The 23,450-nt window shown below is 35.7% G+C and overlaps 4 protein-coding genes across 4 annotated transcripts; 2 read left to right on the top strand and 2 right to left on the bottom strand.

The window, feature by feature from the left end:
* Positions 1-1,096: 1,096 nt before the first annotated feature.
* LOC18053282 (DNA replication licensing factor MCM3) lies at positions 1,097-6,554 on the bottom strand. Its single transcript, XM_006449602.2, has 17 exons — positions 6,367-6,554; positions 6,162-6,262; positions 5,754-5,962; positions 5,433-5,563; positions 5,118-5,356; positions 4,784-5,020; positions 4,465-4,619; positions 4,022-4,230; positions 3,744-3,909; positions 3,454-3,656; positions 3,181-3,240; positions 2,998-3,087; positions 2,552-2,730; positions 2,206-2,265; positions 1,947-2,088; positions 1,701-1,800; positions 1,097-1,592 (listed from the first exon to the last, which is right to left on the bottom strand). Exons 1-16 carry the CDS (start codon positions 6,430-6,432, stop codon positions 1,741-1,743), a joined length of 2,307 nt encoding a protein of 768 aa, XP_006449665.1. The 5' UTR covers positions 6,433-6,554; the 3' UTR covers positions 1,097-1,592; positions 1,701-1,740.
* A 3,942-nt stretch (positions 6,555-10,496) lies between these two features.
* Positions 10,497-14,000, bottom strand: LOC18053281 (3-oxoacyl-[acyl-carrier-protein] synthase I, chloroplastic). Its single transcript, XM_006449601.2, has 7 exons — positions 13,272-14,000; positions 12,294-12,725; positions 11,963-12,136; positions 11,451-11,564; positions 11,246-11,347; positions 10,950-11,016; positions 10,497-10,854 (listed from the first exon to the last, which is right to left on the bottom strand). The coding sequence occupies exons 1-7, from the start codon at positions 13,719-13,721 to the stop codon at positions 10,787-10,789; spliced, it is 1,407 nt and encodes a 468-aa protein (XP_006449664.1). The 5' UTR covers positions 13,722-14,000; the 3' UTR covers positions 10,497-10,786.
* Positions 14,001-15,318: 1,318 nt separating this feature from the next.
* On the top strand, positions 15,319-17,172 carry LOC18053280 (high mobility group B protein 14). The gene is made up of 6 exons (XM_006449600.2): positions 15,319-15,462; positions 15,674-15,847; positions 16,154-16,211; positions 16,303-16,347; positions 16,633-16,713; positions 16,828-17,172. The coding sequence occupies exons 1-6, from the start codon at positions 15,404-15,406 to the stop codon at positions 16,882-16,884; spliced, it is 474 nt and encodes a 157-aa protein (XP_006449663.1). The 5' UTR covers positions 15,319-15,403; the 3' UTR covers positions 16,885-17,172.
* Positions 17,173-17,303: 131 nt separating this feature from the next.
* On the top strand, positions 17,304-20,607 carry LOC18053279 (cation/H(+) antiporter 15). Its single transcript, XM_024192022.1, has 3 exons — positions 17,304-17,844; positions 18,125-19,105; positions 19,316-20,607. Exons 1-3 carry the CDS (start codon positions 17,629-17,631, stop codon positions 20,507-20,509), a joined length of 2,391 nt encoding a protein of 796 aa, XP_024047790.1. The 5' UTR covers positions 17,304-17,628; the 3' UTR covers positions 20,510-20,607.
* The last annotated feature ends 2,843 nt before the right edge of the window (positions 20,608-23,450 follow it).

Genomic DNA, 23,450 nt, shown 5'->3' with positions numbered 1-23,450 from the left:
AATTATGTTGAATATGAAGATGGGTTGAAAGAGTAAAAATTTTGTTTTTTTCTTTTTTATTATATTTTAATGTCTATAACTGTAATTTGATTTAAGGGTGTTCTAATCATAAAAAATATTTTTAAAAGTGGATCTAATGAGTAGTTTGGTGAGTTCAAATAGCTCCACCCTAAAATAAAATATTTACAAGCCGGAAATGGTCCAATATTGTATAGGCAAAACTAAATTTACAGTAGACCCGTTTAAAACTCCTTTTATAGAATTTATATTTTTAACCCAAGTAAAGTTACCTGAAAAGATAAAGAGATAAAACGACGATAAATATTTTGATGAGGCAAAAATTTAATTTTTATTAGTGATGAAATCAGTTTTTGTTCCATGAAAATTGTGCTTCTTTTTTCAAAAATTGAAGTTTTTATTTGATTGGATTTGGGGTAGTCAAATTATAAAGCCTTGTTCCACTGTGATTGCTTTATTATTATTTTTATTAAAAAAAAAAGATGAACAATTTTATAAATTCTGTTCCCATTTTCAAATACCTACTCCAGAATTCTCATTTTTCACGATAACACTCATTTCAATCTTAATTTCTCCAAAACGGAGATGATTATTAAAAAAAAAATTCCAGGAGCTTTACAAATGTCAAGAACAAAAATCTTTTTTTTTTTTTTGATAATCTTATAAGAATGGACATCACTTAATTTTGAGATGAAATTTAAAAGAATGGAAGCTTAATTATGACCATGGAGGTGGAAAGAAAAAAATATATTTATATATAAGAACTTCTTTTCTAATTATAATATCTCTTTTGAATTTAATGAGAATTATCTTTACATTAATATTACCATTTTTTTATATGACATTAATATTACCATTACTCACAAATATACTTCAAAATTAATGTTCACAAATTTCTAAAAAATTTAGACTCCACCCACAAACTAGTGGATAGGAAATTCTCATCTAAATATATATAAGAATATTTTCTAAAAGAAGAAATATTCTCATCTAAACTTGATAGTGCGGATCCTTTCAAGGCAAATTCCCACAATGCTATGTATCTACGTGTTATGAGCAATCAAGAAGCATGGATTTGTTTATTATTAAAATAAAAGGCAAACGATTGACTCTTCCCAGGGCATTCACATTCTCAACTCGTTCGTAATCCATATAAACAAGTATTGCATACGAACCTTAAGCGCATTCTAGACTTACACAGCAAGCAAGATTTTACAGTCTGGCAAAGAATCACAATTCAGAATGTGCCCCAACACTTGAACAGAAAGGAAAAATATAACTGAAAAAGATATGGATATGGATGGATCAATCTTTTCTCATCTTTCGTTCACCTCTAGCTGGGACCAAGACAAAAACAAATAACCTACCAAGCATGGAACATACCAGATGTTGCAGGGAGTTCGCAATACAAGATACTAAAGATAAATTAAATATACATTGCTTCTCTTTGGGGTATCTAAGAACTGCGACTTCAATAAACTGTAATTCTCTGTTCCAGCTTTGAGCTTTCAGTTTCCTCAAGAAAAGGGAGATTTTGTTGATTCCCTCCGAGAATGAGCTCCGTCAGCAATTTCCTAATCCAAAAATGCAAAAAGTGTTTTGTTAAAATGAAGGGAATCGATTGAATGGGAGCAAAGTAGAACCAGATCTATTCAATCTCATAATTTAAAGGAACTACAAACCTTATAAAATTTTTCCATCATGGATGCTCCTCTTAACAGATCATGATATCATATGTACGATTCCATCAGCTATCATCACTCTGTTCTCATCTTGCAGTTTCTGAAGGACATAGAAAGAACTTACAGTTAAGTAGGCTTACACAGATTGCGGGACTTGGGGATAGAAAATAGCTCATGCTCACTAAAAAAAATCAAAATTGCGTGACTGACTTCATTCTTGTGAATTTAATTAAAGATCAACTTCACCTCTAATAGGAATGTTATCTCTGCCCTTGAATAATGGGCATCCGTTCCAGTGTTGACAATTTCCTCTAGCTCTGTAATGGTTATCAAATCCAAGCGATTTGCCCTCATATGTTGACCAAATACTGAATTAAATGCTTCCATTCTGCAAGCCAACAAAAGAAAAGTTAACAAACTATTAATAGGGAGATGTACTGCAAAAGAAATGCATAAAATGGGGTAAACTTAAATATGATAAGCAAGTGCCTGCTACCATACAGACCTTTGAGGAGAGACATTCACACCGGATACAGCTGCTGGAGGTTCGTCTACATCCATGGAACTAATTGAAAATAGAAATGAAAGCAAGTCAACTTACATAAAACATTATCAGATTTACTTCATATTTCATCTATTCCCTCCGCAATATAATTTCCATTGCTGCTTATCATGCAACTCAAAAAAATTCTAAGCCCAGAAAAATAGAGAGAGAGAGAAGGTTCAATTGCATACTTTCAATTTTAACTCATCCAATAGAACCAAAAATACTAGATCTTGGGATAATCCATGACTTCCAAAATTAGTGCATTTCAACAAAAAAGCCAAGATTATTCTTACGTCATTCTCACCGTTCATTATCATTAGTGCTGTGGTCTGCTCTATCAGTTCTGCCAGGGTGCTCAGCCCTTGGATTTGTCTCTTGTTCTCTCTGCCTTTCCTGTTCGCGCTCCTCCATCTCAGTTAATTCTTTGTGATATATTGCAAAATTTAGAGCTTTTAGAGCAGCTTCAACATCAGACTTTGAAATCTGCCAAGATACATTTATCAAACACTATTTTGTGTAGAACACTGGCGTAACAAACTCTATTACATACAATCAGGTCATTAAAACACAAGAAAGACCAGTAGATCCTAATTATGAAAAATTCCCTCTGCCCCAGTTCGAAGAATAAAAAAAAATCAAAGGATGAATCAATTTTTGAAAACCAAAGGATAAAAGTGAACAGACATTCCGCAATATCATCATTTATCAGATTACTGGAAAAGCATATTGATACATGACACAATCATGTACCTTCCTGTTCAACTTCATTTTGGCATGAGCAGTTGAGAGACGTATTATGGTTTCTAGTGTTCTGGCTGTAATAGGAAGCGTTCCTCCAGTCTACAAATAGCAAGCAACATAGCTGATGACTAAGAAAATTATCACTGCAATAATTATGCCAAAGATAAATTGTAGCTAATTACATATATTGACCTTTGCATTTGAACTGCTATTTCTGAATTCTGCATATGCTATTGCAATTTGTTCAGATGCCTGTGAATAAAATAGTGAGAACGCCTTCCAGACAAATTGCAAGCAACAAAGATGATTACAAAATTTTGTTTGCCCACAAGAGAAAGTCTATAATTTATGTTAAATTGGAAAGGATGCAGCAGACATGCAATTTAGAAAGACACGAAAATTACAAGAAGATTGACAAAAAAAGAAAAGAAAAAAAGAGCTAACAAGTACAATAAGAATCACAACCTCGTCAGTCAGTTCAGGCTGAATCCTATGCTTTGCATAGTGAATATACTTCTTTAGAAACTGGATGGTGAGAGTATCACGCTTCTGACCCCTTTGTGTTCTCTTCCCATGCAGCATTCGGTTATATTTGACAAACACGGATGGGTCGGTATCAACTTCATCTTCCCTTCCATACCTTGAACTCCCATCTAGTCCTGCCTCTCCTATATTATTAAATTATGTTAGCAAACACTTTCAAACATCATTTCAAGGCCACCAGTCTGTTAAACACAAGAAAAGTTCTGAGCTACCTCCATCCATTACAGACCGATACCGGTGCATCCGTAAGACATGATCCGAGATGTGTCGGTCAATATCGGGATCCATTTGATCCAATACAATAAACAGTAAATCAAAACGAGAAAGCAAAGAGTCTGGAAGTCCAATATTCTTGGTTGGAGTCAATGAACGATCATACTGTACATGCCACCCAGAACCAGCATAAAATCAAGCAAATGAAGCATCAGTAAGAAGAAATATAGTAGTTAGTATTCACATCCAACTTTAGTAGCTCTGAATTACCACTTACAGTTCCATAGATAGGATTAGCAGCAGCCACAACACTGCATCGAGCATTCAGAGATGCATGAATACCAGCTTTTGCAATGGTCACAGTCTGCTGCTCCATGACCTCATGTATAGCAACACGATCTTGATCATTCATCTTGTCAAATTCATCAATGCAGACAACACCTCTGTCAGCAAGTACCATGGCACCAGCTTCTAGTCTTCTTTCCCCTGATCAAAGTTCATATATTTTCCAATAAAATTAACATGTGAAGCTAAATGACCACAAAAAATGGTTGTAGGTTAGACCTCTTGTAAAAGACCATTAGACCAAGGGATCCATCCTTCTGACCAACCTTGGTGGGAGACTCGATTCCTTTGTTTTATGCTAGGGAAGAGGTGGGTGGATGACAAGTAAAAAGGAAACATGTAAGCTAAATTGCTAGAGGCAATTGAGGTGTTTACCTGTTTCTTGATCAGAAGTTACAGCGGCTGTCAAACCAACACCAGAAGAACCACGACCAGTGGTTGATATGGCCAAGGGAGCAATATTCATTATTGCTCTCAGAAGTTGTGACTTTGCAACAGAAGGATCGCCAACCATCATCATGTTAATATCCCTAAAAGAAACAAGACACACCGTATGAAGAGCATTAACATGTAGCCTGAATAAAGCAAAAATTAGATTGAAGAGTAGTTAAACACATTTGGTCAGAACAATGGATGGCTGGTTATGATATCCATCAAAAACATATGCTGACATAAGAGAACCGAAGCAACTCACCCTCGTAAGTGAGTGCCATTCTTTAAATTCTTTTCCACTCCACCAAGCATCAACAAAATCACAGCTTTCTTTATCCATGAATGCCCATATATAGATGGCGCTAGTGAATTACCAAGAAGGTCAAATGTATCATCTCTCTCAGCAATCTTTTTTATGTTTTTTAAGTCTTCAGGAGTGTAGATAGGTGCATTCGCTTCTTTGTTGAGCAGAGAAACATTGTTAGCTATCAGAACAGTCCTATATTGAAGGGGGAAAAGATGTAAAGTTCAGAAGCCAAACAACATTTTGCTGTATAGAAAGAAAAGCAATGTCAATGGTAAACGACTGGAAATACCTAAATACTCCGTTCACACTGCCCTTGCTTTTGCCAGGAAGAGCCTTGTATGTACCTACAATGGCCACCCGATCTCCAGGTTTGCATGAATCAACCAGGTCATCCTCAACTATGACATCCACTGTTCGTGGAAGCTGACCAGGTGCAGATTTCTCCGGCACTTCTTGCACTGATAAGGTTTGATGATCTTTGTACTTGCATAATCCATACTCCGTCACCAATAAGTTACCATGTTCATCCTGAAACAGTATCCTCCATAAGGGAGTCTTGTAAACAATAACAACATAACTATGAAAGCTGAAAACCTGATATTACCCTTGTGGGATATATAGAGCCAGTTGGCACACCCGTATTTGATGTAATATCTCGGTATTCGCGAGTAAGAAAGCTCCCAGTTGTAGGACAGTAGTGAACACTTTTAACAACTTTTGGCCTTACAAGAGAACCTAAATATGAGATGACTCCTAGATTAGATCTACACACATCAATATGACAATTAAAAATGCATTACTCTCAATATCTCCAAAATCATTAGTGATTTGGCTATGCAAAACTGATGAGCATAAACAATGGCTCAAATCAATTGCAAATGATTAGAAAGTATTAATATAATAGAGTTGAATGACGAAAGCTTACATTTAGTGACAATGCCCTCGACACAGACCATAGAGCCGATGAATTGAGAAAGAAGGTCTCTTGGAGTAACACAACGGGAAACAAACGGACCTTCAAAGCCCACAAGAATATGTTCTCCTTCCTTCAAGTACTTAGGGTCAATATTGCGTGCCCAGTCTGTCGCCGCATCACAGAATGGTTGCAAGTACTCAACTGGATTCTTGAGAAGCCTAAATTCAGCAAATCATATAATCAAAATCACATTTAAAAAAAAAAAGAACATAGAAAACAACCAAACAACAACTTGCCACAAAAACCAAAATCACATCAGATGAACACCAATTCAATTAAGATGGGTTTTTACTTTCAAATTAGCTTCGTTTGAACAAAAAATTAATAAACAACTAAATTGCTACCCGTCTTACTAACCTGGGAGGCAAGTCTTCTCGGAAAGCGTAGAGATCGGAGATGTTGACGATGAGGCGGCAGCGTTTGTGATTGATCATGGCCTTGATCTCATCTTGGTATATCTAATCATCAACCAAAACTAGGAAAGTTTACCTCATTGAATGTGAAAAAAAAAAGATTGCATAATTAACAAAAACAGACGCGAGTAAAAGAGATGAATACGCACACTTAGTTCTAAGAAATCATAAAATTCTCGCTTGCGTTCTTGAAATTCTTGCTGACTGATATCCATTTTGTAACTACCGGATATGGTTCGGACTTCGGAGCTGGGATGGAGAGTAAGTAAAATTGTTAGATTAGCGAGAGAATGACGGCGAGGGGGCCAATGTGTATCTTTACTTTCAGCCGTGGCTGTGGTTTTGGCGGGAAAATGATGAAGACGGCCCTGTTTTGGCGGGACAATTGTTGGACCAATCCTCATAAATGAGCCCAAATATTAAGTGGGCTTTTTTTTTTGGGTCAGAATTATCTCTCTTTTTTATTTATTTTTGACAGTAATGATACTTGACTTGCGCAAATTATCTTATTAACCCACACTTTTTTAGTTTGCTTCATTAATTTCCATGGTTACTCGCCTTTGCTTAGCTTTTCATGTAGTTCCGTCAAGGTCTTTTTTTTTTTATTTCTAATTAAATCCTTTTCTATTATACGAGAGAACTTATTAATAAGATATTAAAATACATCTAACAAGTCTTACTCCTCAAAATATTTGTTCAATACAAACGAAATTATTGAAATACGATGCATGCAAAAAACTAATAATAAAAGTACAATGTAAATGGAAAAAAAAAAAACCAGGCATTCTAACTATTTTCTCAAAGCCTATAGATTAATCCGAAGGAAATCTTGAGGGAAAAGTATTTCCGCAAGACTACCAGTGTATTCAATTTTAATGACTTAAATGTATCAATAAAACTTAAATTTGAAGTAAAAGTGAGTTCCATTATCTATTCAATGAATCTATTATTCAACTCTACCAATTGAAAATCTACTACAACATTGAGAGGAGACTTAGGGTGTGGATAGAGTTTCGATAATATTCAAATGGAAAGACTAAGAAATATTTTTTCTTTTTTTTAGAATTTACTTTTTAAAAAAATTAAATTGAATTTCAAACTATAGTGGCTGGTGGGTTGCATTTGACTATGGATAATTGGGAGCTGGCAGCTAAGTGGCATTTTTTAGAAGAGAAAAAGAAGGAGATTAAGTGAAATGGTAGGGTTTTTGCTTTTATATTTATTTTTTTATTTTTATAATGAGTAATGATAGAGTTACAATTACTTTGTATAAAAAAAAATATACAAAATAATGTAGCATGAGAGATTGATTGTAAAAAACCATCATGAGCCCATACAATTAAAAAGAAAAAGATAATTGTTATTATTTTTTAGCAAATTTCTCCATACCATATCAGTTTATATTTACTAGTTTGTACAAATTGTTTGACTCTTAACATTATTGTTTTATGAAGAACCGGTGTATTTAGACCATTCAAGAGTTTTTTTTTTTTTAAGAAATGGGTATATTTAAACTTTTTAAATGTGCTTTAAAAATTTATTTTAATCAATATTCAAGGGCAAGGGTTGTGCTCAAGTTTTTTAATAAATCCCTAACCCTAGCCCAAACATGATTGGGCTTGCATTTTTTAACCCTAGCCAGACCCTAGGTCTTAGTATTCGCATCAAAGTCCTACTAATTTAGGCTGTGTTAGGTCAAACTTTTTGTCATCTGTAGCCGCATCAGCATTAAAGATTCTAAAATATTTTCTAACTAAAATTCTTCAAATGAGATAATGTTTCTCTCTTTCTTCTATATTATCAAGTGATTTCTCTCTTTTTTATTTATATTATATTATTTTTTTACTAAAGAGAAAAGTGTTATAATTACTATTTGTTTTTTCCTTTAAAAAAAGGCTACATAATTTTTTTTTGGCTCTAATGACTTTTTTTTATTATTGTTTTGTGGTGTTATATTTTTCTTTAAATTGTTGTGTGTTTTGAAGTGATTATAATAATTCATATTATATGTTCAATTTATTAATTTCTAGTAGTCTTTTCAACTAGCATGCACTTTATTAAAAATGGACAAACATAATAGGAAAAAAAAATTATTAAAGCATATCAACAGAATTATTGGAGGGTAATTAAATTTGTTGGAGTGGAAAAATGGTGTGTGAATAAATTTGACGAGAAAAAAAATAGGTAGTTAACTTTGGTGGATGGAAATATTGAATAAAATAATATAAATTTGTTTCTATTTGAAGAGTCATTTAAAAGAAAGTTTATTCTTTCACTCCTCTATTTATCACACAAGTAGGAAAATAGACATTTGAAGAGAAAAATTACAAGAGTCTTTCAGAAATATTATTAGAATTGAAAGCGAGAAATGATTTACATTTAAGGGTTTCACTTTTTTCAATATTTATACTTATATTTATATTTTTAATATTAAATAAGAGAATTGATGGACTTTTCAATTCAGTTTAATTTTGAGACAAATGAAATACAAACCGATTGGTTTTCTTACTCACAAATCTATAAAAACCAAATCGAATGCCCACCTCTACTCCATATCCTCATTATCATCAAGTCCATCATTATCACCACCACCACTTTTCTTCATCACCATCAACAACACAAAACCTACCACTAAATTACTTATGCACAAAACTTAACAAAACTCATCACTCTAGATATGAAATATTTAGAGCCAAAACAAGTTGTCAAATATCCTAAGGTAAGATTCTAGAATAGGATCACAAAATTAGGTCCGGATCCAAGTTCGGCCTTTCTAGTTCCGGATCTGAATACCAATTTGTTGTACCGCATTCGGATATAAACCTAATTTTTTAATTCCTTCAACCCAAAAAAATTAGAGTTTGCAAATTGTGGATTTTAAACTCGAATTACTTTACAAACTATGAATTGTGCAATATGCAATAATGAATAATACCTTAAATATAACTTTTAGGAGCTGGCACTGTACAAACAATAAGACAATGCTCTTGGAACAAACAGTCAAATGAGGGTGAATGCTAAAAACTTGAAATCATCAAAAACTATACTGGAACAAGATGTGAACACATTCAAACACACACATCAAACATAATAATTCTTATATATTTGGCATGCCCAAAAAATCTGAGATTAGCACATCTCTAGTGTAATTGTAGTAAAGAAAGTAAAAAATGCCAACACAGTTAGGCATCCCACTAGCTTTGGCTCGGGCCTACATATGAGGGTCTCAACAAGGACTTAAGGAAGAAAGCCCGAGCCAAGCCCAAGTGTTTTTCATTTTTTTAAAAATAAAATTATGAATTATAATAATAAATTAAAATTTAAGAAATAATGGAAAAATGAAAAAAAGAAAGCTTGAATCAAACTCTTTTTTAATTGTTAATTAATTAAGACGATACTTGAATTAGAGAATCTGATATTAAAAAATTAAATATCTAAAGTTTTATTTACTTTATTTTCCTTATTTATTAATTTATTTTGGAATACTCGTTTTCTATAATTCATTGTTTATTATGATAGCTTACTGATGAACAATTCATTTTAAAATTACAATAGTTAAAAAAATTGAAAAATAAGTGAAAGCCCAAAGCTGGTATTTTGCCATCCCTAACCATAGTCAAGCTTTTGAAATATAGAACTTAAAAACAGTTACATTTAATATGATAGATGATGATGATGATGAACACAGGCTGGTGTCCAATGTTCAACTGGTAGCGGAGCTGGGGGTTGCAGCAACGCAAAGAAGAGAAACATAGCGGCAGATAATGATGATGAACACAGAGCAGAGGAAATGGCGGTTAAAGCGATGACGACGACGGTTTAATTTGATGAAGAGAAGAGGAAATGGTTGGCGGCCCACGGCTATGAGGTCTCAAATCAGGAAAATGTGAATTACACACTAGCGCAATGCGGCTATTTTTTTCTTTTTTATTTATATTGAAAATAATTGTCAAAAATTTATATTAAAATAAAGATATCCGTGTCCGGGATCCAAATATGCGGGTTAACTTAAATAAGAGTAATGATACAGCCACAAACTCTTGTACAAACTTATTTTGTACAAACTGACGTAGCATTAATTCATTGGTTGAATGAAAATATATATTAATAAAAACAAATCATGTGGGCCAAGTAATATTTAATTCAACCAATCTTATCATGCCACATCAGTTTGTACAAAATAAGTTTGTACAAGAGTTTGTGGCTGTATCATTACTCCTTAAATAAACCATAGCCCATCAGCTTTGTAAGACCTGAAAATCCTACATAACAAACAATGAAGAACAGAGCCACGAGTGATATTAATGCTAGACCTCGGCAGCTCATTCTTCTGTCCACAGCATAATTAAAAATCTGACAAAATTTCATGCCCTCTCAACTAGCCGCATAAATCCAATGGTTGAAAGGAGAAAATGGCTCATTATCCTGAACTAAAATCCAACTTACAATTATTACATGACAGTTACAAATGCCTCAAAATAAATATGCAGCAACTCAATAGACAGGATGATGCGGCTCCTTGACCAATTAATGTCCAGATCTTCTTGACTTATGAGCAGGCTGAATGATTCATGGTTTGAATGCAGAAAATGCAACGACAGAGTTGTGCCCTCCAAATCCAAATGAATTAGAGATGGCTGAAATAGATTAGCTAAGTGAGTAATCCTGGATGCCAGCAAAAAAGAAATTGAAAATGAGAGTGACATGGGATTAAAATGTTCCAGCAACTTACCAACATTCACTTCATGCTGCTGTTTTTTGTTGGCGACAGTGTCGAACTCAACTGAAGGTTCAGGGTTCTGAATTCATGGAAAAGAAAATATCAAACATTATGATTGTGGGAAATGTTTTAGATTAAAAAAATGATGTAAAATGTTTGAAATATTGTTCTGATTTACTAAAAATAGAAATTATCCTCATTGCATTGAAGAATTAATAACTGCAAATTTTAGGGTTTGTACTACATAAAGCAAATTATGTAAATTGCCCAAAGCAAAAAAATGGTGTGCACAAAAAAGTAACACTCACAAATTGATTAATGGAAGGATGCAGCCATCCCGTGGTTATTGCCTTGACAGTGGCAATTGCTTCCAAACCCCCAGCTGCACCAAGGCAGTGCCCTATCATAGACTGAAATATAATGAAAACTAGTCAGATGAAAGAGAAGCCAGCCGATGGCAAGAGAGTATTGTAACACCTTAGCCTGCTCAAGTTCTAAAGAAAGAGTGAATACCTTCGTGGCATTGATTTTGATCCCTGCGGTGCTCTTGAACACCTTTTTAATAGCATTTATCTCAGCCAGGTCACCAGCTAAAGTGGAAGTTGCGTGAGCATTTATGTAGTTGACCTGAAAAAGAGTGGTTCAATTTGCTGCTTTATGGCTTGGAAATGATTAACACAACTTAAGATGATACAAACATGTTCACTAACAAAGATCAGAGTTAGTGGGAGAGCCAAAGCACAAAAGCATTCCAGCGCAACATCACTTATGGTCCATAGGGCCCAACACTTCTTCAGGTTACCAAACCAATGAGTGCTTGCAAACTACTTCACAATTATAATCAAGTGTTCTTTTGCCTAATTATTTCTTTTTTCTTATTTTTGCCTGAATAGGTAATCAGCCGAATTAAGTTCAAATCAGATAATAAGACTCAAATGCATCTTTCCCTGATACTGCACACTAAGACGATGTTATGCCAAACAACACCATGCAATAAGACTGGTTTATAGAAAAAAAGGGTTCACCTCCTCAGGCGACACACCAGCATCTTCAAGGCTGCTCTCAATGCATGAAGACACTCCAAGTCCATCAGCTCTGGGGTCAGTCATATGATAAGCATCACAATTAACAGCACCCCCTAAGTACTCTGCTATGATCGGTGCACCTCGTTTCATTGCATGTTCCAAGCTCTCCATCACCTGTCAAAAAAAAAATATATGCATATGTCAACAAGAAGCTCACAAACAGCTTCTCTGCCGAGAATGAAAGATGTAATTGCCCCACAAACTCTAAGCAGAAGTACAAGAACAAATATGTATACACTCTACCCTTAGTGTGGTAACAATGCGAGCTTACCAATACTCCAGCACCTTCTCCCATGACAAAGCCATCCCGATCTTTGTCCCATGGCCTAGAAGCAGTTTGTGGGTCATCATTTCTCTGAGACAATGCTCTACATGCAACAAAACCACCCAATCCAATAGGAATAATGGCTGCTTCAGTTCCACCAGCAAGCATCAAATCAGCCTCTCCTCGACGGATGTGATTGGCGGCAGCATAAAAGCAATAATTGGAGGTCGCACAGGCAGTTGAAATTGAATAATTTGGACCCATGAAGCCAAGGTCAATTGCAAGCAAAGCAGAACCCATGTTTGTTATAGCATACGGAATGAAGAACGGGGTTATTTTTCTATGACCTTTTTCTATTAGAGCCTGGACTCCATCAGAAAAGACTGTAAGACCACCCATTCCTGTTCCCACAAGAACCCCAGCCCGTTCCTTATCAATCTGCAATGAGTATAAAATGCTGGTCAAAATTTACTCAAAGAAAGAAAAAGGGGGGGGGGGGGGGAGGAGGAGGAGGAGTTGGAAACTACTGCTTTTTGGGCATATTCAGCTGGGACACCTCAATGTCCTCAATTACTGAGAAGTCACACCAGAATGCAGTGAGTTTCAATATGGTCGTTAAAATGATATTGAATTCCTAATTCGATAGACGGCCATTGATTAGTTTGAACAAATAATAGAAAAACAAACATATAAGCCATCCAAAGAATTCATACATGCATGAATTACTTCCAGCACAAATCAAGCAAATGAAAATTTTCTAAGGGTAACTTTCTGCTTAATTTTAAAAGCATGGCAGCAAAAAGTATTTAATAAACACTTATTGTTACTCGCTTTATTGGCTGCTCATGTTTTGCACCCACCCATGCGCTTATACTGATACTTGACAGCGAGTGATTAAAAATCACTAAACATGGCCATGGATCGATAATCACAAAGCAAAATGCAAAATCACTATTCCATCAAATACGAAGTAGTTTAACTGACCTTCTTAGAAATATCGGCACCAAGATCCGCATCTTCGAGAGCCTTCTTGCCAGCAACAATGCTGTACCTCAAACAATCATCAAGTCTGCGATCATTCTTGCCATCAATATAACCCTCGGCACTAAATCCCCGGATCTGGCCGCCGAACCGGGTCGGGAACTTACTAGCATCGAACCGGTCAATCATAGTGATTCCACTTTCACCATCCAACAACTTGTTATAATACGCATCGACATCATTGCCAAACACGGAGACCAAGCCCATTCCCGTGATCACCACGCGCTTCTTGGGGTCCTTCTCCCGCTTGGGAGCGGATTTGGTTGAAGAAGCAGTGATGAAGGAGACTCTCCTTGCGGTGGGTCTCGCATTGTTGGGGAGATTGAAGTTGGATTTGCTGCGAAGTGGATTTAGTGGAGATGCGTGGAGAGAAGAGGATTGAAGAGATTGCATGTTTTCTGTTTGAGGTTATGCCTCAGTGAGCCAACAATGAATGAATGAAGAAGAAGGTGGGCGATGCAAACGATGAGAGTCCTGTTAGCTGTTGTTAACTAGTGAGTGGGAAATTGAATTAAAAATGAAACGCTTGAAAGCAGAAGCCACAGCCTCCGTGCTAAGCTGGGGTTGGCTGCTGGTGGTTGAGCAAATGGTGAGCTCCTGTGGACTGTAGCACATACGATATATTACGTAATCCACGTATTATATCATACACTCCCACGATATCCGTTTCTTCCTATGTTTTCTTTTATTAATTTCTTTTCCTAGCGGGCTAAATAATTTTCTAAGGCTTACAAAACAAGAAAACTAGGGTGATCTATTTTAGAAATAATAATATTAGAAGTTTTAATATTTGAATTTACGATCCGCTATTATTAGCGATTTTAACTTAGAATGTTAATATTATGTGCAACTAATATATTGAATAATGGACTTTAAAAAAATATATTGAATAATGAATAATATTATCTTATATATAATTGTAAGAGATCTAATTTTGGCGAATTGCCGTTGCCCTTAAAAAATATATTTTCAGTGGACAATTTTTATAACTTGACCTTAATTTTTTGGACAAAACTGTGGTGCAACTTTGAACGGTGCCCAATTTTGTCTTTTATCACTTGACTCCATATTTTCTTTTTTATTTATAGTTTATTTATAAATTTATGATAATTTTATTTTTTCATTCTTTTTTCCTCTCCTCTATATTCAAATATTATGTTTCTTTTTCTCTACTTAGATAATTAATTAATCGTTAGTCAGCAACTCCTTTCAAATTAAAATATCATTGACTAATTAATGATTTCAATTATTTTTCACATCACAACCAAAACAAACTGCAGTAATTTGATTTGAATATCTGGATGACAATTGTGAGGACATGGCAATTGAATAAATTAAAATAACAAATCAAATTTTTCAGCTATAAGTCATTGATGTCATATTGGTTTAAATCTATAGATAAAGCTTAAGTTTTGTTATTTTTGAATAACTAATAACTTTGAAATTAAATTGTATTGTAGTTATTTTTTATTTAAAGTCTAGTCTGCATACATTTTAAAGCAGCGACTAGTGTAAGAAAAGAAGATAAAATACAAAGTTTTTATAATTATTCATTTAATATTTTATTTTAGTAATGTCATGCTAGTTTTGTTTTTTAAGCTAATTTATTAATTGAATTTTAATGTGAAATAATTACTTATCTCACTTTTTAAATTAAAAAAATAGAGTTAGATATTGATATTTATTTTTATGTCTAATTTTCTAACTTGAGACAGCTTACCCATTTTCTAATTGTTTAAATTATTTACAAATTAATACAATCTGGATTTATGTGTCAGAATTTCGAAACATTTGATTTTTTTAAAATTTCAGGATACAATGTGTAGCGTTAGTTACCAAACTACAGAATCCTATGGTTGAATCTACTCGCACATTAAATCTAACGGTGAAAACACAAGAAGACAAAATAGGGGGTAGCTAGACCTAATTTTTAAGCCATTTCCGTCAAAAAAATCCTAAAATGATAAAACGCCGCGTTTTGGATTGATAGTTAGTTTCTCCCCTATACGCCGCGGTTCAGAAAGTTTCTCCTCGTTAACGCAGAGCTCTCAGAGTGAAGAAGAGAGAGAGGAGAAATGGCGAAGAAAGCAGCAAACGAATCGAAGGAATCGCAGTCTTCATCAGCTTCCAATCTGTACTCTTCTCTAATCTTATTCTCTTTGTATGATAAGCATAAATTTTCAAAATTTCAGATATATTTATAATCCTTCATTTATTTACTTTTTATGTTGAAAGGAGCTATTAGACACAGTTGGCCTAAGGGTTCTGTAGTTTTCACTTTAATAAAACGAAATTTTAACAAAACGATGGTGACGGAATTGGGTGTTACTTTGCAATTGGGCTAGGAAAATGGTATTGAGAAAGAGGCCGACACGACAGAGTGTAGTTGCTGCTGTTGGTATTGAGAAAGAGCGGAAATCCATTTCAGCAAAGAGAGTGACAACGAAGCTGAAGAAGAAACACGAGAAGCTTGATTCTAAGATGCCCAAGAAACCCCCCACTGCTTTCTTCTACTTCCTGTATGTGTTTTAGTTCGCTTTGTTTTATTCGCAAATCATTTGTTTTGATTCTGTTTTGTATTGAATAATAGGCTATTAGCTTGTTGTTGCTCAATTTGGATTATTCATTTGTTGTTTCATTATCATAAAATGTGAAGATAATTGTCAGGGTTTACACTTGTGCCTTTTGATGCTTTTAAAATTGCTGATTAGAGGATAATATTTGCAAGGCCTAGAAGAGAAGAGAACTACTCTGACATATGCTAAACTACAGATCTTATTGGGATTTCGATCTATTAATTGAATTCTACTCTTTTAACTTTCAAGGGAGGATTTTCGTAAGGGATTCCAAGAGCAGAATCCGGACATCAAGTCAATGCGTGCTGTATGTACTAGATTTCTTCTTATATCTTGCAAAAGTCTCACTTTCTCTGTGCTATGATTAATTTATTAATTTATATATATATGTTCTTCAGATTGGCAAGGCTTGTGGAGAGAAATGGAAAACTATGACATATGAGGTGGGTGGCATGTTTGTTTAGATAATCATGAGTGACTTGGTGTTAAAGTAGGGTCAGTTCTAGATTTTCTATGGGCCTTTCATCATTTACGTGGATATTTTTAGACTATGCATGTGCCAGTAATCTTTTCTGTAAGTTTAAGTTAATTTGTATGTTTACGTGAAACATATCCAATTGCAAAGGACGAAGTTAGATACTAGTATGTATCCTTCAATGAATTTCCAAGATTGAAAGGATGGTTGTGGTTGTAAGAACTAACCTTTCGTCTGTATTTCCTGCCTGTAGGAAAAAGTTAAATATTATGATATAGCCACTGAGAAACGAGCTGAGTTTGACAGAGCCATGGCTGACTACATCAAGAGAAAGGTGACAGCTTTGCATTGTTTGTCACATCTGTTAAAACTTTTATCATTTTTTCTCATTCTGCTCAGTTGCATAATGCTAAGTTGATTTTCTTCAATAAATATGTAATTATTTCAGGAAAATGGCAAAGTTGAGAACAGTGAAGAAGACTCTGAGTTTGATGGGTATGAGTAGGGTTGTTATTGTATTATTAGTACAATGTTTCATGAGGAATAGAAGGAACTGGGTTACTAGTTGTATATCAGTTTATGGGGATCACTATTGAATTCACGAATTGCTTTTCAATTTTGTTCCTGTCTGTACTATCCTTGTAAATTAGGTCTTGGCAATTGCATTGAGGTTATCCTGGATGCAGATTTGACAATTAAGGTGATTATTATTATTCTAGTTCAGTAGTTTGTGTTCATGAGTGAACTCATATTTTGGGTTGAAATGTAAGTAGCTACGAAGTGGAGATCAAAGCTTATTTATTTATTTATTTTTAAGTTATATTTTAGCAATTAAAAATGAGGTGTGGTCAAATGTATTAAATATTTGGAAAAGAATTAATGCTCATCAACCGCTAATCATTTCAATCATATAATATAATTGATATATTTGTCAGAATCTAACTAATGTGGGGATGGATGAAGACATCAAGTGAGACAGATGACCGTGTGACCGCAAAATCAGATACAATCATCTGGTTCTGGTTCCAACTACTCAAAAGTTGTCGAAAACAAAATCCCAACGAACAAAACGATACCCTAATTAGAGCTGACAACCAAAATAATTTACCTATGAATATGCACTCTTTAACCGAACTCCGGTTTTGTTTTCTTTTTCCTTTCTCCCCCAGTTCCTGGCCATATCAGGAGGACCCAACCGTGGTGTGCACGGGGTGAATTTGCTCAAGAAGCCAAGCTTGAGGGGAAAAAAATGGTCACAAATGTATATGAAAACCATAGAAATTTTTCCAATACATGTATCATTCTTAATGTAACCACCACAAATGGCATCTGGCCAAGCAAAAACCCTCTCTTTGAACCCATCCCTCTCCTTATTGTGCAGCTTGCCTTCATCATTACGATCACTCGCTCTCTTTACTTCATTCTCAGACCTCTCCGTCAACCCCGTCTGGTCACAGATATTCTTGTAAGTAAGACTGTTCCTTCAAATCTTTTTCACTTTTATTAAAATTCTACCCTTTGTACAAATATTGCTAAAAGATGGAAAAAAAAATTGTCAATTCCAATGCATGGATTATCCGATTATGCATAATTTGTCTTTTAGGAATTCTCTGTACATAGAGCTCCAGGTTCTGAATTTCTTTTTAAACCAAAAAAAAAAAAAAACTATAGTTTGTGGAATTAAATTCCTTTTGCTGTTTGTCAGAAATAACCAATTAACAATGTGAAATATTCATTTTATATAGGGTGGTTTGTTGTTAGGTCCATCATTTTTTGGAAGGAAAGCATACTTCTCCAAATTATTTCCTGTGCGATCAGTGACGACGTTGGAGACAGTAGCATACATGGCCTTGGATTTGTACATATTCTTGATTGGTTTAGAGATGGACGTAAATTCTATTAAGAGTTCCTCCAAGAGAGAATTGAACATAGCAGCTGCTGGAGCTTTGATTCCAATGGGTGTGGGAGCTGGTTTGTTTTTCCTCACAGCCCGCCTCTTGCATCTCCCTACTGATCCCAGCGGATGCCTGTTCTGGGGCCTCACGCTCACTGTCACAGGCTTCCCTGCCGTTACTCGGATTCTGGGAGAACTCAAGCTCCTTCAAACAGATATTGGACGTTTAGCTACGTCTATTGCTATGATCAGTGATGTTTGCTCCTGGATTCTGGTGGCAGTTGTGTTACCAATACGTTCTAGTCCTAAAAATGCCCCTGCTGCCATCATTTCGACTATTGCCTTCAGTTTAACATGCATCTATGCAGTGCGTCCAGGCCTTGAGTGGCTTATTCGCCGCACTTCAAAAGGAAACAACAATGCTTACAGCGATTCCTATTTGTGCTTTTTTCTTATTGGGGTTGTAATTTGCTCATTTGTTACGGAAGTTACTGGCACGTACTCAATTGTGGGGGCATTTGTTTTCGGAATTATAATGCCGGATAGGGATCTGGGCGCTTTGCTTTTTGAGAGGTTTGCGGACTTTGTATCTGGGATTATGCTGCCGCTGTTCTTTGCAATGTGTGGGATAAGAACTAATGTTCATAAGGTCCATAATTGGTTCCTGGCTGGGTTTGTTATAATCTTGACTTGTTTTTGTAAGATTCTGGGTACTCTCTTGGTTTCTCACTCCTACCACATGCCATTGCAAGATAGATTGGCTCTTGGCGTACTTATGAACACCAAAGGTATATTGGCCGTGGTCGTGCTTAACCTCGGCTGGGACAAAAAGGTTAGTTAATAATTTTCTCTCTCGGTGGTCAAGACTTTGTCTGGATTGGATTCAGTATATATATATATATATAAAATCTCTTTCTTAGTTTAAGAACCATATAAATTAAAATAAAAGGCAAAAAATATTGGGCTCTTCTTAAGTTAGTACTATATATACTTTTGATTCCAAAGAACAATCAAGAAGAGTATTAGTAATCTGATCTGTCAGGTTTTGCACGACCAAGAGTATGCTGTCATGGTGATAGCTATCGTGATAATGACCGGCGGAGTTGCGCCTATCATTTCTACAATGTACAGGTCCTCAACGCGTATTATCAAATACAAGGGCAGGAGCATACAGCGCGCAAAACAAGGAGCTGAGCTCCGAATTCTTGCATGCGTCCACGGTGTTGGCAATGTACTAGGCACAATCAACCTCCTCGAGCTCTCCAATGCCACCAAAGAATCCCCTCTCTGCATCTTCGCCCTCCACCTTGTTGAGCTCAGAGGCAGCGCTTCTGCCGTGCTCATTGTCCACACCTCGAGCAAGAACTCCGCATACAAGCGCGTTGGGAGTTCCCCGTCGGACCGAATCGTCAATATATTTGAAGCCTTTGAAAACCGGAGCACAGGCATCTCGGTTCATCCCCTCACTGCAATGTCACCTTTCATCACTATGCACGAAGACGTATGCAATCTCGCAGAAGACAAGCACATAGCGTTCATGATTCTTCCTTTTCATAATCAAGCCGGTAACAGCAACGCCGATACAACAGGGTCATCACCCTTTCGTGAAGTGAACAAGAATATATTAGCCAATGCACCATGTTCTGTGGGAATCTTCGTGGACAAAGGACAAGGCAAATCCGACAACGGGAGGATGCAACATGTGGTCATGGTTTTCATCGGCGGCCCAGACGACCGCGAAGCGTTAGCACTTGCGTGGAGAATGTCAGCGAACCCGTCGGTTCAACTAACCGTTCTGCGGCTTCACTCTAGATACAACAACAATGTGAAGGAAGAAGATATCCGATATTCGAAATGTATTGATGGAAGGCAAAGCCAGGTTGATGCGGAGTTTGTAAACGAGTTCAGGCTACAGACTGCGGGCGAGCACAACGTGAATTATTATGAAAAGGCAGTGAATAATCGAGAAGAGACAACAGGTGCCTTAAGAGAGATGGAACTTCAGAAGGTTGGTTTATACATTGTAGGAAGAGAAGTTACAGCGTCGGCGGCCACGGCTGATTTATTGGGCTGGAGTGAGTGCCCGGAGATTGGAGCTATTGGGGATTTGTTAGTTTATTCAGATTTTATTCGTGCCTCTGTTCTGGTTGTCCAACACTATCCTGGCGATGATGGGGATGTGGCTGCTGTCTCAATGCGACGCTCCAACCATGGGTTATTATTTGTGGACGATTAGAGCATAGATCCAGTTAGCTCAATTTCAATTAATTCGTTCAATGTCGTCAGCTGATGCATTAAGTTTTGTTTTGAGTGGTATAACATTGATTTTACTGAGATTGGGACGGATGAAAGTGAAACGAAATTGCCTTAGAATCAGTTCAAGGTCAACTATGTCCGCAACATTTGACTTTTTTAAAAACTATAATCTTCAAAATTGAAATAGGAGATTCTAGTGGCTGATTTCTCTGGTCGTCTGAAACGCTGCCGCTTACTAGATTTAATGTAGGATCCGTTCCGTTTGGATGATATTTGCGGGTTTTCGGGTTTAAAAATCTCTGTCTCCAATAACTGGATTGAAGGATTCCAATTTGATGTCCCAGAAAAAGAAGTAAATTGGAAGAATTTCTGGCTGCCAAGTCAAACTTAATTAGGTACCGTAGTTAGGCCCCTTTCTCGTGGCATCTTGAATTTATTAGGCTTTAAATTGCGCACAATGTACTACACTGTAATTAGAAATAAATTACTCTGTCTTATCGTGCAAGTGTGTGGTTAGTTAGAATTTCACTTATGTCAATAGTGTTTCGACTCATTACTTCTTGCTTACCTACAATGTGATGTATGTATTAGAAATTTTCTAATATAATATTTTAAAATTTTTAAAATGTAAGAAAATTCAGAAAAATTTTGAAGTCTTATGATTTTAAAGTGTTATTTTAATAATACTTTAAGTTTTAAAATTTTTTCAAACTTTTCCACCTTTTAAAATTCTGAACAAAAAAAACTACATATATATATGGTACATATTTCGTCTATTTGACCTTAAGTTTGCAAAAATTACTGGGCACTGTAAAACAATAAGGCTCCCCATGAAGAGCCCAGCGAGCTTAATAGAATAGCTTTGTCAGGCCTAGTTACAGCAAGACGGTTGACATTGGCGATTTTGTTATTTTCTTCCTCCAAAGATGATGAAGTTTTACTTTTCTTTTCTTTTTTTGAGAAAAAGAAAATTAGAAAGAATTTTTTTTTAAAAAAACTAAATTTGCACCCCGACGAATTCAATTCTAAGTTTCTAAACATATTGGAGAGCTGTAAGAAGACAAATTAGCAAGGTTTACACCACCACGGAAAGTGGGCATTGGCCGATTGGCGTGGAGAAAAATTAACACTTAATTTATGAGAATATTTTAGCTAATCAAGGCTAGAGACACGGAGGGAGAAGTAACATAACTCTCTGCCAAGATCCGTTCATAGAAAGAAGTTACATCTCACTTAATTTTTTTTTTTTTATTTCTTGGATGTATTTATGCAAATTAGCTTCTGCCCACGGCCCCCGCAAAGCTTCAGAGCCCAAATTACGGCCACCGCCATAGCCCCCGCAATTAGAAAACGAATTAAGTACGAAGGACCAAAGGAGGGGATCACGCAATCAGATCCAATCAGAAACTTCCCCCAACTCTCTCTTCTTCTTTCCACAAACCCAATTCCAAATCCAAGGCGTAACTTAAAAGTTAAACAACATAACCTCATTAAAAGATCCAAAAAGAAAATTGTATGCCATAAAATAAATGGATACGTAAAGAGAAAGAAGAAGGGTCAAAAGTGACAGCCGCAACAAAGAAAGAAGAAACAGGCGGTGGCAACCAAAACAACAGCTTCAAAAACGGAAACAATCTTGAAGAGAACATCATCAAAGAAAGAGATCTGGAGATTGAGCCTCTTCCACTTTCCCAGAAACTTCCATCTCAGAGACTCCCTCTTTATCAGCCTCTTAAATAAAACCCATCTCCTGTTAAGCCTCTTTATGCCTGTGCTCGTGGTCGTGGTCGTGGTCGTGCTTTCCATATGATATGTGATACAATCACCGAACTATCGGCCCTTTGCTTCTGCCTTCTGGTCTCTGGTTGTTGTTCGTTCACATTAGAATAATGAGAGCGTCAAAATTATGGTGCTTATATATAAGACTCTGAAAGTTGAATTTCTTCAGGGACACGGTTCATATTTCATAAAGATGTGAGGGTATTTTTTTCCTACTTGGTTATTCGTCGAGGGTGGTTTGGTAATTTATGTGGCGGGTGTGCAAGAATAACTGCTCCGCGTTTTGATGGGTCAAACTCAACCCACCCAAAAAAAAAAAAGAAAAATAAATAAATAAATAAAAAATAAACCAAGGGTAGGTTAGGTAACGACCAACGTGAAGGAGTGAACGCGAGTTGTGTTGTGTAGGATACTGGATACTGGATACGGATACGGATACGTGCGTGTCTAGAAGCACCTTGGAGTGGAAAGTAATCAATAAGCTTTTTCAGGACATTTAATTATTTTTTATACACACATGTTCGCCGCCATATAATATATCTAACGCAGTTTAATTAATAGAAGACTTTTAACTCTCTAAGAAATACAGAACTCGTCCTTAAACGAATCAAATACATTTTTGCTACTATATAATATCTAATTAGCTAATACAAGACTTAATTAATGTGCTTAGTTAGAAAAAAGAATCTTAAACTTTTAAAAAAATGAAACTTATACTTTTAATTAAGTTGATAGACCAAATTTCCAAAAAATACAAAATTCGAGACTAAAATGTTGTAAATTTACAGTACTATTAAGACCCAACCGGTCTCTTTTTTCACAATCGTGAAAAAGGATGTGGCCAATTGTAAGCCCCAGGTCGGTGGATTCGACCAAAGACCAACAAAAAGCATCGGAATTTATCGTCTTATTAATTTCAAATCAAAGTGAGACACCTCAGTTCTTTCGGGACAAGACGAACACATAAATACGATGGAAAAGCTAAGGAGGAATATAATAGAAAATGACAGTGGCACTGAGGAAATAGAGTAGGCAGTTTCCGGGGGGAATAAATACAAAGGCTTCCGAATTTGGACGATTTGAATGTGTGATTTTCGATTTGGGCATGTGCTACGTTTATTGAAACTGCCATTTATTTACCC

This window comes from Citrus clementina, unplaced genomic scaffold (genome assembly GCF_000493195.1).
Source record: "Citrus clementina cultivar Clemenules unplaced genomic scaffold, Citrus_clementina_v1.0 scaffold_2, whole genome shotgun sequence".
NCBI classification, from domain to species: Eukaryota; Viridiplantae; Streptophyta; class Magnoliopsida; order Sapindales; family Rutaceae; genus Citrus; species Citrus x clementina.
Note: the sequence above shows the minus strand (reverse complement) of the source record. Positions and strands in the feature narration are given on the sequence as shown.